Source organism: Carassius auratus, chromosome 10 (assembly GCF_003368295.1).
Source record: "Carassius auratus strain Wakin chromosome 10, ASM336829v1, whole genome shotgun sequence".
Taxonomy (NCBI): domain Eukaryota; kingdom Metazoa; phylum Chordata; class Actinopteri; order Cypriniformes; family Cyprinidae; genus Carassius; species Carassius auratus.
The window spans coordinates 9,299,485-9,315,210 of NC_039252.1; the positions used below are offsets into that span (position 1 = coordinate 9,299,485).

A 15,726-nucleotide genomic window follows, 5' to 3' on the forward strand; every position below is an offset into this window, starting at 1 on the left:
ACTAAGCCCAGAGATGCTTAATAAGAATATATTATAATAAGTGGACATGGCAACCCTTCAAAAAGGTACTCTGCAATGTAGTCTTCCAAAAAATAAACAATACATGGTTCTGTTAAGATTGTACATGGCCGAAAAGTCATGCAGGTTTGAGGTTGAATGAAAGATGACAAGTTTGGGGTCTCTTTGGACTTTTGATTGTTTACACTATCAGTGTCTGGGACCAGATTCAGATATTCAGACATGCAGCTGAAGACAAGCCCGTATTCCATCACCTGTAACCATAGCAACAGTAATTGAAGTAAATATGAAAAAATGACTACAGTAGTGGCCAAACTCATTAGAACGCTAGTATTTTCACCAGCTAACCAAATGTAAACTGCATTTCCTACTGACACACTGCAGCAAAAGATAGCTGGTGAAAATATTAGTGTTCTAATAATTCTGGCCGCCACTGTATTTCCAAATTGGCACAACAAAAGTTCCAAATTCTAATTAACAGACAACAACGTGACTGAATATAAACCTTCAGATGACACAGCTCTGTATGTTACTGAAACCAAACATTAGACATGGATGCGCAGCACAGAATGTCTCTTACACTAAACCGTGACAGACAGTTGTTCAGAATGGTTCTGTTCACACATAAGGCCACAGGTTTGAGTTCAGGTATACATTGTGGTTATTGTGCTGCTGTGTGAATGTGGCCAGAGACAAAATTCACTGCGTCTGCTCGACCTCTCCTATTTCTACCTTTAATAGATTTTTATGAATTATATCACTGATGCAATGTTCACAGTCCAGTTGCCTGAGGACTCGAAACAGAACTCTCCAGAACAGTGCAGACCAAGATGTACTACACACACTCAGAAAAAGAGAAAGAGATTTCAGAGAGTGACTCGGTTATTCAGTGTGTCATTACAGTAAAGGGATAGTTCACCCAAAATAAGAACATTCTGGCATTATTGGCTCCCCCGTGTTGTTTCTAAACCTGTATGACATTCATTCTTCTGTGAAACACAAAAGGTGCATATTTGAAGAAGCACAGCTCTTTTCATTGTTATGAAAATGAAAGGAACTGGATTTGTCAAGCTCTAAAATGAAGAGAAAAAAAACACAATAAATGTATCATTACATAATTCACATGCTCCAGTCTTCTGAACAAATACAATAATTTTGACTGAGAAACTGAGCAAAATACCTGTTACTGAATGATAACCTGACATGCAGAGCGGAAGGTGCTACACACAAAGAAATATACAAACTTACACTTCATGAATAATTTTTTCATTTATAGTGAAACTAAAAATGTTTGAGAGGTTTAGAAATAGAATTGACAGTTTTCCACAAATTGGACAAATTAATTATAATGGGAACTAATACTAGTCAGGGTGATTTATTATGCAGTGATCAAATGTGATATATATTTTTATTTACTTGTTTCCAGGAAAGTTTTTCTTTCTCCATCTGGTTTCAGTCAAACTCTTTAGTTGACACTAGTTTGTTACCATCTGTCTGACAGCTACAATGCCAAAGCAATTTAACTCTCCCACACTCTTTCCCTCCTTCGCACATTTTCTCCTTCTCTTTTACCTCCATCTCTGTCACTCGCTGAATTTCAGTCTCTTTTCAGACTCCAGCATTTTCTCAGTGATTCTGTTTCGGTTTGGTTCCAGCAGCTGTGGAGGTGCCAAATGTTTCTCTCAGCATCATCTTATGTAAATGTAACATTAGATGTGAAACATTCACAACATCTCGAATTTATTCAGGCCTGTTCACGTCCTCCTCCTCCACCTCGGCCTCCTGTTCCTCCTGAGCTGTTGATAATACGAGTGTGTGTGTGTGTGTGTGTGTGTGTGCCTGAGGTTCATAATAACTTGCGGCAATAACGCAGGCAATACCAGCAGGACCCAACCTCTAACATATTTCATTTTATCTAAAGAAGGCAAAAGTAATTAAAAAAGAGAGAAAGAAGCTGAGAAAGAAAAAAAGACTCAAACATATGGCCTTTTCATGACCTTTAAAAAAAAATGCTTGAATTAGTGTGTGTTTGTATGTGTGTGGGAGAATGAACTCATGTGTGCTTGCACGTGTATTCATATGTGCACAAGAGTGAAATTTACACTTCAGTCCATTAGTAGAATTGGAAATAAAATCAGAAAATGCACTGCAGTCTGAAACAGTTTTTGCCTGTGTGTGTGTGTGTGTGTGTGTGTATATATATATATAAAATAATAAAAACTTATTTTTTTTAAATGATACTATATAATTAGCATTTTCATCATTTATGACCACTTTTGAAATTGTCCATCTTCAAAAGGACAATTTCACTCCCTTTCAGGGACATTTTCACCAAATTTGTTAAAAAGACACACATTCTTCGCTAAAGTAAGAACAGGTTCATATGAGACTCTCACAGAGTATCCACTGAGACTAAAGACCAAGAAACAACTGTTAAAATGCCAGATGTTAAACACACTGGAGTGAAGACACAGACTCTGTCTGGTTAGTGCAGTTCTTTCTCTTCCCTACAGAGTGAACATAAACATCTACTATGATACTCTAACTTAGGGTCTCTTACGTTATCTCTTCCCTTCTGCCCCTCTCTCTCTCTCTCTCTCTCTCTCTCTCTCTTTATCAGCAGATCTAAGCTGACATTGCACGTCTCCACCTTTAATTTTTAAATCACTCGTCCTGTTTTACGTAATCTACTTCCCTCCTGCAGTTTATTTTTATCCCCAGCATCCCTGTCCATCTCTCGCACTCTTCCCCTCCATCTCTCTCCTCCTTTACCCTGCATTCCTCCGTTTTCATGACACTTCCGCCATTCACTCTCTCTTTCCCTGTTTGTTTCTCCATCCATCTATCATTTCCTTCTCTCTTGTCATATGTATGCTGGCCCACAGCACAAGGCCTTCGCCGGGTCGATGTTGCACAGCTCTTAATGATCTTAGGCGATCATTGTCTGCTCAGATTTGCTCGCTGAAGACTCAACGAGCCCCTGAAACAAACATTACGAATCATTTAGTTATGAGACCAAGGCATTATATCAGAATGGCAGAATAAGTGCCATTCATGCTGACAGCGATTTAGTCTCTGCTAGTCACTGTACTGTTGATACCAGGCTTTCTTGCAATACTTCAAGCGGGACAGGGCCTGTTTAATGTGTCGTCACTAAAAGTGGGTCCCCAGTTTGCAGTTTATTTGCAATGAGTAGCTTACAATAATGGTAATAACATCAAACCAACAGACTGACATTATTATAATTATTGCCAAGTTTCATTAAAATCGAATGACTTCTATAGCATTGTTCCTTTAAATCATTGTCAATGTAGATGCCCTTTAGAAGTGGCCTTTTTACTTTGTTTTAATACTGAAATACGCATGAGGGAGAATCAGGCAACTCTTTACCGCTCCAGGCGGATATGTGACCTCTAACTCGGTCTGCCACTGACCGTAGGGATGCATAATTCTTAGTCTGATGAACTTTAAAGTTAGTTTTTTAAGTACATGGAGACAGAACATGCAGGACCAAACCAAACTGGCATGCACAAGAAGTGAAATGAATATGTCTCCTGCGATACTGCATCAGAACAGTTTGATTATAGGCACATTTTTATTTTCAGCAAAGGTTATTTGAGAGTTTGAATACATAAATCCTCAGTGTTAAAGCTGTGCAGATGGTTTCCATGGAGATAAATGTGGCATATGGTATTTTTAGGCAGGCTCTGATAGAGATGTTCTTCCTACATATGCATGTGATTTTATTTATTTATTTTTTTAATTGTATAAGTTTATGTTATGAACTCATCTGCTGAAACTCTAACAGTATGAGCCAAATAAATAAATAAATAAAATTAACAAATTACAAAGAATTTCTTATAGATCAAAACTGTAGACCAGGGATAGGCAACTCCGGTCCTGGAGGGCTACTATCCTGCAGAGTTTAGCTCCAACCCTAATTAAACACACCTGAACAAGGCAATCAGTGTTTTCGGGGTTACTAGATAGATACAGGCAGGTGAGTTTTTATGAGGGATGAAGCTAAACTCTGCAGGATCGTGGTCCTCCAGGACTGGAGTTGCCTATCCCTGCTGTAGACCATATAGATGTCAGTTAGGTCTACAGCTAAGTTAGGTCTATGATCATGCAGTGAATGTCAAGAAGCTCTTGGATAATACTAGAAAAGTATGACAGTTTATTAGCAATTTATAGATTATATCAATACAGGCACAGCTGCACAGATCATGTGTAAAATGTCGCCCCCTTCTGTTAAATAAATGAACTGCACACCTGTTAAAATACTACTCAATTTGCTGTAAAAGCATCTTATTAACATTACATTACTTAAAAATTTTAACTTTTGCTTTTGTATAATTTAGCATCCAAACTACTAGTTGAAAGTAATGTTAAACATAACTTAATGCACATTTAGATTAATTTATCAAAATATCTGTTCCTAAAATATAGGTGTTCCTATTCATCTCTCTGACTTATCACTGTTCTACAAACCTCAGTCTCTAAATATTGCATAAAATGACTAATAAGAGAAACATCTTCAAGTTTTCTTATTTAAAAAATGACAGAGTAGCCTATATCATGAATAGGCCTACAACTTCTAGTGTTTTTGTCTTACCTCAAACCACCATGATTGATCATTTAGCTAATATTTACTGATTTTTTTTTTTTTTTTTCAACTGCTAACACAAAAAACATATTTTCTTGTCACACAATTTCTGAAACCTGACACTCAAACACCAGAACCACACGCCAAATCTGCAAAACCATGCACTAATTATTGGCCTTTGACTTAGTTTTCAATTTCACAAAACACAATTCTCCATGTAACATACACAAATCTAACAGGAATTTATAATGGCAAAGTTGTTTGCAAATGGTTGCTTTTGAGATGTTTTTGCGATGGTTTGAATTCAGTGCTTCATTTGCAAGAGATGTGAGGCATTTTGTGTGTGCAATTCTTGGATTTTTTATTTAAGTTTAGAAAAAAAAAAAAAAAAAAACAAGAGGCAAAGTTTTTTAAAAAGTGTGTAAGCAGTTGGGGGAAAAACTGTTGAAGCAGATCTGGACTCTGGGCAGAAACAGCCAGGCACAAAAGAAAGGGAGAGTGCACATAAGCAACCACAGGATGGCAGTATAATATCCAAAATAAATGCATTTGAGCAAAATCACATGGGCTGTATCAAAATGACTTAATGTCCCTGTAAGCATTCTGAAGGGGAATGGCAAAATTAGATATGACAAAAGAAAAATATATCTGCAGCCAACAGGCTCAGTAAATTGCCTACAAGGTAAAAACATGTGTAACCGCTATTAATAAAGAAACTGACTACTAGTAAGAAACCTGAAAAATACTGCACAACTTTTATTTTTTCATGGCATAAACAGCATGCCATGTATTTTGTAGCATTTGTAATCGTATCACACTTGCATATCATACTGCAGTCCTTACTGGGTCACGAGGGACTGTGTTTACATACAGTCGACAGCAGGCCTGAGCAGAAGCTGACTGTGAACTGTGGGTAGGCTATATGAGGGGGCACGGCTGATGAACTATCCCAGTAACTCACACACTGTGAGCTGCAGCTGCTGCTGTCGAGCGACCGATACATTAGCTTTCAAAACATCATATAATGAGCTAAATAACTTCAGTTTAACAATATCAAGCTGGTTCAGTGCTTTAACTCTTTTCCTTCTTGTTAGTGTTACAGTGTGGACTGTAGGACATAGATACCCAGAGCTAAAATTACATATATATATATATATATATATATATATATATATATATATATATATATATATATATATATATATATATATATGCACACACGTGTTTAGTGCTATAAAATCATGAGAATAGCACTGGATTTCTGAGAAAAATATATATTCAAAAAATATTTTAAAAGTTCATCTTGAGATTTCTGATTCTAAGACAGTTGTTGAGTTTTCTTCTTGCGGACATTATTTGAAATTACAGGGTCTTTTTTTCAGAAGAAATACTTCATATTGTACTGAAAAAAAGACAATGTGATACTTAAAAAGGCCATTTAATATTTACTACAAAAAAGTGTTATTGTTGCATTTTTTACTTTTTCTGTTTTCCATCTTTATCAAAAAGTGATTTTATCACTTCATCGCTCTTTCATATAAACAATATCAGTCAAAAGTTTGGATACACCTGAATAAATGTGTCTCATGATCTAAAAGACAATGAGTATGTCCCAAATTCTAACTAACGGCCTGTTTGCATGAAAATTCAGTCCGATTTTTACATTCACTTATTGTCTGTTCAGATTGACTTGCAAAAACATGAACATGAACATCAGTGGTTCAGCTTTTGAAGCTACAGGAATACATTTTGTAATTTTAGTTTTTTTTTTTTTTTTTTTTGCACACAAAAAGGATCCTCATAGTATCATAAAATTACAGTTGAAACACTGAGAAAGTTTCAGTTGCATTGCTGTCGCAGTTCATTCGAAAAAAGAATGAAGGTCGTACGGATTTGGAACGATATGAGGTTGAGTAATTAATGACAGAATTTACATTTTTGAGTGAATTTTAGCATGTTACTGTTCTCGCTGTGAATTATTCAAAAGTGCCAGAGATTTAAAAAGTTCATAGTATTTAATATAAATGTAATAACTGTCTCTGCCTCTGAGACAACTACTTCTTGGCTGCTGTCATTACGGATATAAAACAGGTTGTTAAAACAGTTTCTTGCTGACTCAAAAGAAAAACTCTCAATATGTTTGCAATTAATCTCAGTGTTGTCTTGGAGAAACAGTTGAGATAATAAAGAGATCTCCATTGCGATTTCTCTTTCCTAGCAAAACGGTATCTCATATTGAACTGAGAATACACAGATCAATCGTCTGTCTTGCTCCTGGATCCTTCACTGCAGCAGCAGTTTCATCTGGCAGCAGCAGAGCGGATGCAAATAGGGATGCTTGGGTAGAAGATTAAGGAGGAGAAGAAGAAGAAAGGGAAAGGCAGATGAAAGAACATGGAATGATGTGCAAGCACATTGCAGAGACATGTTTCAATGATCAGCTCTTGACAGAACAAGGGTTTACTCAAAAGAAGCAGCTCAATCTAGCTTTCTTGTTATTTCCTTTGTCTTTTCCTTTTCTTCACTTTCATTCACTTCTATCTGGCTCTCACACATTTTCCTCTGGACTCAGAGAGGAATGACAGAAGAGAAGAGAGATTTGTGAAAAGATCAAGAGTGCAAAACCTCATTCTCACAATTCCTTGTCGTCCTCACATCATCCCCGGTTTTTCTATCCTCCTCTGAGCCGTATTTTTTTTTTTTTTTTTGTCATCCCCCTTCTTGAACACATGCTTCAGCCCTGCTTTTAGTTTATCAAGTGTTTTTTCCAGCTCAAGGATTTGATGCTCTTAAATTTCTCTTTTTTAACAGCACAAATGCTTGTATTTTAATTGCCGGGTGTAATTGAATCTTTAGTCTTTTCCCTCTGCGTGTGAATGAGTCAATATGAGAGCTGCACTAAAAGATGTTAATGTTTAAGTGGCCCAGATAGATAAGAGTCCAGCATGTTCTAGAAAGCAAGCGAGAGCGCTTTGGTTAAAGTGATTATCTTAATCCTAACACTGCAATACTCTGACCACTGATAGAGCCCATAAAACCATGTATCTTTGGTTTAAATGTCAAAATTTTTGCATCAAGACTTTGTTTTTAACTTAATACTTATTTTTGTAATTAATATATTTCTTTAGCAATTGCACAATAAATAAATAATAAATGCTGTTATTTTTAATTAATCCTAGAATCATTTAAATAAGAATCACTGTTTTCACAAAAAAAAGATTAAACTGTTTTTAACATTGATGATCAAAATAAAATGTTTCTTGAGCATCAAATCAGCATATTAGAATAATTTCTGATGGATCATATAACACTGGAGACTGGAGTAATGTTGCTGAAATTTCAGCTTTGCATTACAGAAATAAATTACATTTTAAATTATACATGTATAAAAATACAAAAAAATGTTTTAGCAAATATTATAGTTAATGTTTCACAGTTTCGTAATATATATATATATATTTCAATAAATTATACAGCCTTGGTGAGCATTAAACTTCTTTTAAATAAAAAAATACCCTACAATTGTGAATGGTATGTATATTCAACGAATGCATCAACCTAAAGTGCAATACAACAAAAGTGCTATAGCCTACTTATAAGTTATTATACTGTATATGCATAATCAAATAAAGTAACACTAAATAACTAAAACATTTGTTTACACCAACTATAAAACAATCTTTACAATAGTCTACTATTATAAATAATGTCTCCTTAGAAATAAAAGGAACAAATCATGATCAATATATTAATAGCTATACTAGTCTTACCTATACCAGATCACTTATATTTCAGCATATATGAATAGTATTAAAATCTCTACATTAACATATTAGAAATGTCATGAAAAAAAAAAAATCTCCTGTAGACTGATTTCCCCATGAATTGTGAACATTGTGACACTATCATAACAAGCAGTTTGTTTGAGCATCCCAACCAGCCTGACAACAGCAGCACTGGCTCAACCAATGATATGAATTTGGGGGCGGGGCGATATGTTTGACAAACCAATAGCAGACAATGTTTAGGAAACCTGTTTGGAAAACATTCCTTATTTGCACAACTCTCTTTCATAATGGAAGTGCCACAGAAATTGCCCTCTTCACTTTTAAAATCTCTGACTGAAAAGGATCATCTTTTCATACTTGCTGGAAAAAGACTGATATTGTTTCTTTTTCTAATCACCCACCATGAGTCTGTTCTTACGGAGCCCCGCACATGACATGCAAGAAAAAATAAATAAATTGTGCGCACGATTTACTAATTCGTTCCCTCACTGTACTAAAACGTGCACACAATTATTATTGCGTTCCCTCGATTTACTATTGCCTTCTCTCGTTTTGCTAAATCGTGAGCACAATTTATAAATCAAGTGAACAAAATAGTAAATCGAGGGAACGCAATATTAATCGTGTGCACGTTTTCGTACAGTGAGGGAACGAATTAGTAAATCATGCAACACGATTTAGCCTATTATTTTTCTTGCATGTCATGTGAACTTACACTGCAGGATAGACCTATAAACTACTCAGTTTTATCACTCTCTCATTCTCCACTTGTATTCCGAAATGAATCACTCACCATCTCTCTCCCTCTCTCTCTTTCCATGTCTCTCTCAGCCCCCAATAAAAGCTCAGGAAATGATGAGCAGCCTTCAGAGTCCACATGATAGACAGACAGAACGCGGAGGAAAGTCAGAGAGAGCGAGAGCTAAGTAACTAACAACCCTGAGAGTAAAAGAAGGTTGAAAGACCAGAAGATTAGGGCAAAAACAGGGACTACTGCTTTTTTCAATCCAAGATCTAAAGTGAGGAAAGTGAAGAACGGTGTTGAAGATGGGTGTAGTGTTGGGGACCTTCTCTATGCACACCAAACAGGTCACCTTCAGGACAGGTAGAGTTCAATTTACACATTAACCAGCTACAAATACTTTCATTAATAAGTCATTTGTGAGAAAGGAGTGGTAGATGAGTAGATGAGAAGATCTAGAGGATTAGAATATATAACTTTATATATATATTTGTCCTTCTTGTTCTACTTAATGTAGACTTAACTCGAATGTCTGCGTGTGTGTTTCTAACCTAGATCATTTTTGGACAACAAAATTGCAACTATGCCACTTGAAGTTAGCTAAATTAGAAAAACTCCTCTTGGGGTTGTGTTATAGTTCATAGAGAGAATATTTTTTTATTCACTTCCACAAATGCCAGAATTTATATCTCAAAGGGCAAGCAAACAGCAATTTTAATTAGCCTAATTTAGTTTTGATAAAGTGAATGTGCAGCGTGTGCATGTGCGAATGTGTTGGCATATCCTGTCATGGGCTCCATACAAGGCATTATGGGTTATGAAAGTATTACATGGCAAAAAATGACAAAAATGATTGCCTCCTGTAACGCTCAAAGCTGAAGCATGGAGGAGGCGATTTTAAGGTTTTGAAAAGCGGAGCGATCAGGCTGTACGTATGTGATAAGAAAATGCATAAAAAGAGGAAAAAAGAGAAGGCGGTTTGTTAGTGATTATTTATGCCTTGAAGGTTAATTAACCTATACACTCCATGCAAATGTACCATTTCTGATTCTCCACAGCTTTAATGCACAACCGAATATGCCACAATCACAATCCTGCAACAAATCAACACAACATCAACACCACTGCACTCACATGTGGGAGCATGTGTTTTTACACACTCATAAGAGCAATAGAGAGAGCCAAATTTCATATACACACACCAGAGACCTGAAGAATGATTATGGAGCCAAGAGGATTATGAGTTCTGGGCAGGAAGACAGAAAGCTTGTTTGAAGTCTTCACTAAAATCCCCAGGAGTTACAGGAGCTGCCTGTGAGTTTTTAACTAGAGATGCAAACTGTTTGGCGGCTTTGGCACTCAGCCCTTATGGGACTAGAACTTCTGCTGGATTTCTGAAGGGCATTGCTTCAAGTTCATGTGTTGGGGATAAACACTCTAAGAATGTTAACTAGATTTCAATTTCAACTTTAAATAGTGTTACTCTAGTTTATGTAGTTCGTAGGAATGGCCTATTATATAAAGCAATGCAGCTGTAACGTGTTTCAGTGTTATGTTTGTGTTTTTATACACGTTGAACTCGCAGGTTTAACTTCGTGTGATGGAAATGTTATGCCCTTTACATATTTGGAAACACACAGAGTCTCCACGGCATGGCAGTGGTGGCAACAATACTACTATACAGTGAGAATAAAAGTTACGCCTTCTTTCGTGTAAACATTTGGGCGGTGTTAAGTTGGGTGGGTGTCAAATCTTCCAACACAGTGATGTAGATATGTGGGGGCATGTTTAAATGAGACGTTTTAGGAAGGGCATTTTTATCTCTTTGGATTTGAGACTTTAGTCTTTGCTAATTCATAGATCTTATATATGCACAAACAGCTTGTAACACTTCAAAGAACTGAAGGAAAACGTATGACCCCTTTAAGATACCTTTCAAACAGCCTAGTGATATGGAAGACTTATGTTTAATTTTAGTTGTAAACAAACACACACACACACAAAGAGCCCAATACTTGACACACAAGACAAGATAACTGCAACAATTAACATGTAATCTTGCTTTCTTTCTCTCTCTCTCTTTTTTTTTTACCAATGACCAAAAAATCTTTGATTAATTTGAATGTTATCTAAAGATCAGTAGCTTAAAAAATAAAATGACAACACCACATATTATGATGTTAGGAAACACTGTGCAGAAGAAAATGGCTTTCTGCACACACAAGAATAGGAGAGATGGATTGTCAGTTACTACATTTTTTACAGGACAGCTGGTAAAATTCTGTTATGCCATTTCTTACTGTACTTCTGTTACAAAACCCTATTAACGATATTACCATGATTACAGGTTTTCTGGCTTTTATCTGCACCACTGAATATGTTTCCAAGGGTAAGCCGATCATCTGTAACCATCTCCCAAGTGCATTAGCAGATTCAATGAGGTGTCTGCAAAGGAAAGTCTAACATAGACACTTCAGATGGAGAAAAGAGGCTTACACCTGCATGCCTGGATTTCACACATGCCAGTCGTTTGCTGGATTTCATTGTTTCTGCTCCAAGGATGAGTGCCAAAGAAAACCATTACAAATGTCTTACATCTGCGAAAAATGTGTTGTGTTGAAATTTGAATGCTGATACCAGCGAATTTATCCTGTGTGAGGCAGGTGGTACAACCTCAGGGTGTTGTGTTGTTGCAGACCGGGTTGTCGTGAAGGAAAGCAGATGCCTATGTGCTAGAATGAGGATACCTCTGGATATCTTGGCCTGATTTTTATGTCAGTCCTGCTGGATTTGCGTAATACGGAGCGTTGCGGATTGATATTATGTAATTACTCATTACCTTCAACTTCTCTCCTCACTCCCAGCCCACAGCGCATCCGTCTGAAGTCTCATCTTTTTTAGATGATTAATAAGGTTACAGACCTGCTGTTTTAAAACACAGACATCTCCCAACTGCAATTTCGTTGCCTCTGTAGTTTGTCTTTCTGCTTCTACTTTCTGTTTTTCTTTATCTCTGTTTCCATCTCTTTAATCGGAAAGGTTTGTGGGTTTTGTTCCCCACTAATGAGAGAGAATACCGAAACAAACAAGAGTATTTGGGTCATTTTACAGAGCATTATAAATGTTCAGTACATCAAAAACACACATTTGTGAAATGTACACACTGAAAATTAGGGTAGTTGATCCATGAAACATTCTTATCCGAGTCATTAAATTGCAAATGCACACACACGCATGCACGCAGAAAGGCTCATAACTGGAAATGAACAGTGGATGATGAAACCAAATGCTCATAGTCGTACCACAATTCATTTGATGGATGTGGATAAGGTTTTGCCTACAATATGGGGACTAAAAAATGTCTCCACAAATGCAGTAAAATTAAATTTTTATTTTATGAAACATCACATATGATTACACACACACACATATATATACAGCACCTTTTAAAAACCTTTTAAAAGTTACGAAGTTTTTATTTTTGGCAATTTTTGTTATCTGTAGTATAAATTAGCATGTTTTGATTTGTATTTTATGTTATTTATTTAATTATTATTTGTCTAAAGTAAAACAAGATTTTTTTATCTTTACATTATTAATGTTATATCACATAATACATATAAATTTACCTGTACCAATTTGCCATCCTGTAATGAAACATTGTAACTATATTTTATAGTCAATCCCTGCCAACCATAGCTGTCACTTTACTGTAAATGGAACAATATATTTCACAGTGTACCTATGAGGAAAATAATAAAGAATAAGAATAAGAGGACAGTAATACTTTTGTGACAGCTCACCCAAATTTTATTCAAGAATTGTATTTCTTTCTATAGTTAGGGTTAGGGTCTTTTTCCATACATAAACAATTTTTTCAGTTTTTCTTTCTTAAAAAGAATGAATCATCCCTTTAAAATGGATTCTGTGAAGTTAAGATGTAGGTTAGAGTATAGAAAACATAAATCGCACCATATAAGAACAACAGAAGTCAATGGAGCATCCCACCATGACAAAACAACAAATGTTTGAGCATATAAGAGCAGCAGAGTGTGACCGAAAGTCATCATCCATCTTGCCACATTAAGCCTGTGTGTAAATTTCCAATTCCATAAGAAACAGGTCTGCTGTTTATCTGTGTGTGTGTGTGTGTGTGCGTGTGTGTGTGCGCGCATATCACAGAGAGGAGCATTTCATCCTCACACTCTTCCTACTGCTTCCCAACAGACTGATCCACCTGCACAGCAACAGTTCCTGACACTGAACAACAAACAGGACCAAGCAGAAACAGAGCGAGAGCAAAGTAAGAGAAATAAAGGGAGAGAGGGAGTGAAATTCGTGGGAGGGGCATCAAGGAAGGAACCCTATGCTTTTAGCAAGAAAATTACAGCTTGTCTTCATTCACTGAAGAGTAAGATGAGAGTGGAGAGGGAAACAAGAGCAGGGGACTGAACAAAGAAAGACAAGACTCAACGCTTATTAGTTTGAACACGCGTGTGTTTGCGGTGACAACATGGGAGCCGTAGTGGGCACACTGACTATGCAGACAAGACAAAGACAACCATCTAGAGGTATGTTAACTAATGGCAGATTATCCAACTCGATGCATTCTGTGCTAAAAGGGGTTTTGAAGTACCAATAACAGCACTAAATCAATGACACAATGGCTAACTTAGTCACTGATAGAGCGCTTAAGGCAACGGACGAGTGTCCTGTTTGTGTTCAAAGACAGATGACACTTTAAAAAGAAGAGATATATGTAGAGACGATGTTAAACTAAAGAGCTGAGAGAGGACAGAAAGGATGCAAGGTTGAGAAGATATTCAATAGACAGGCAACACCTTACAGTCTGCTGTTTACAAATCATGGTTTAACCTCGTCCCTCACAGATAAACATCATGAACAGCGTGTGTGTGTGTGTGTGTGTGGCATCTTTGTACGCGAGCGGGTGTTTTAACACTCTGCTCACATATCAACCTTCTTCCTGTTCACATGCGCCATGGTGTAGTTGTCATGGAGACAGCTTTCTAATGCTTTGTAAAGCAGATGATGGGCTGTTATGATCCACATGATAGCAATTAAGGGACGCATTATACACATTAATTCTGTACAGAACTGCTACTGTTCTTGGTCTAGTTACATGGATTACAAGTTTAATCATTAAACTTTAGTAATTTATTCATATAGTCAATTTTTTTTATTTTCCAGAGGTCTACTGAATAGCAAATCTATGGAAGAACCTATCTATGAAACACAAATACATTTGGTTGTTTCAATAAATTAAAGTATAAATATAATATATTTTTTAACAAAAAAGACACGTTTTTTAAAGCCTTAAAAGCCTTACAGACAGAGAAAACACTAGAATAATAAATATTTTATTACGATAACATTTAAACAGATTTGCATTACCTGTGTTGATTTTCTTTGAATAATTATTGAGCAAATTCCAATTTCTGTTATTCCTATTCAAATTCCTGTAATCAATTCAGTTCAAATTCATACTCATGAATTTAAATTCTGCACAACACCCTTAACTTGTGATTCGAATCATTGGTGGTTTAGAACAACATAGAAGAGTAACTTATTTGAATGAACTGAATTGGAACTTTGGGGTGAATTATTCCTCTACAAACTCTTAAAATGGTCTAATGCTAAATTAAATGGCATGATAAACTGCTGCCCTCTGGCAGATGGTCTTCTGTCCCCTTTGCTCCAGCTAAACAATTTACTGTATGACCACTGCTTTGGGACATTAGGCTCCAAACAAACCATTGCACCATTCAAAGATCAGTGATCCAAGACTGGTTGGAGGCCTTTGCTTGGATCCTCAGCTCTGTGTGAGGGGTGTGACCCCAGTCGTAATGAGAGGGGAGATCAGAGCTGCAGTAACAAGTGATTTGTACTGCCTTACAGCAGCTGTTCATGAATATTCATCCTGCTGTTTAACTATTTGCTTGCTGTTTGTCACTTTCCTCTGACATCTTCCCCATAGATCTATCAAATCACTGTGGTCTAGTGCTCCCCGGGGCTGAATGTGGGCAGCTTGCTTTGGTTAATTACCTGTTAGAAGAATATATATATTTGAGCTTGACACTCAAGGGCAGGATTCTAATGGCAATGTCTTCTTATATGTAGCACCATAAACTGCAGTTTATTATTTTCTTACACTTGGCTTGTACTGAGAATGAATGGCAGTAAACTTGATTTAACCAGACTTATAATTGGCCTATTAAAAAATACTTATAAATTTACACATAACTAGAAATTTTTATAAAATACAACACTCTTACATAATCAAAAATTGCACTGCAATTTGCTTGTAGCTAACCAATTTAATCCACATTGATTTTCCTAATGAGTTCAATAGACACATACTCAATCTCAGAGACAATCTCGGTTTTAAAAACTATAAAGAAAAGATTGATTAGAAGGCTTGTGCTGTTGTTGTTTTTACCTTTCCACCAACACTGTGTTAGAAGAAGCACTCTAATGGCACTAATAGCTGCTTGAATGGAGAGTGTGTCTTTAAAGCTTATTTTAGTGTATTCCTACTGCCACTGTTTTCAAGG

At 36.3% G+C, this 15,726-nt stretch overlaps 1 protein-coding gene across 3 annotated transcripts in view; it reads left to right on the top strand.

Annotated features, from left to right (window-relative positions):
• The window catches only part of LOC113109748 (Kv channel-interacting protein 1-like), a 29,303-nt gene that overhangs the window by 4,382 nt on the left and 9,195 nt on the right, over window positions 1-15,726 (top strand). Inside the window, exon 1 of one of the 3 annotated variants that reach the window (XM_026273492.1) lies at window positions 9,267-9,517. The exons of 1 other annotated variant lie outside the window; for it this stretch is intronic. In XM_026273492.1, coding sequence (XP_026129277.1) covers window positions 9,460-9,517 — 58 coding nt within the window. In that variant the 5' untranslated portion in view covers window positions 9,267-9,459. Of the gene's footprint in view, window positions 1-9,266; window positions 9,518-13,345; window positions 13,726-15,726 lie in introns of those variants that run through there. One more of the 3 variants, XM_026273493.1, reaches the window with a different exon arrangement.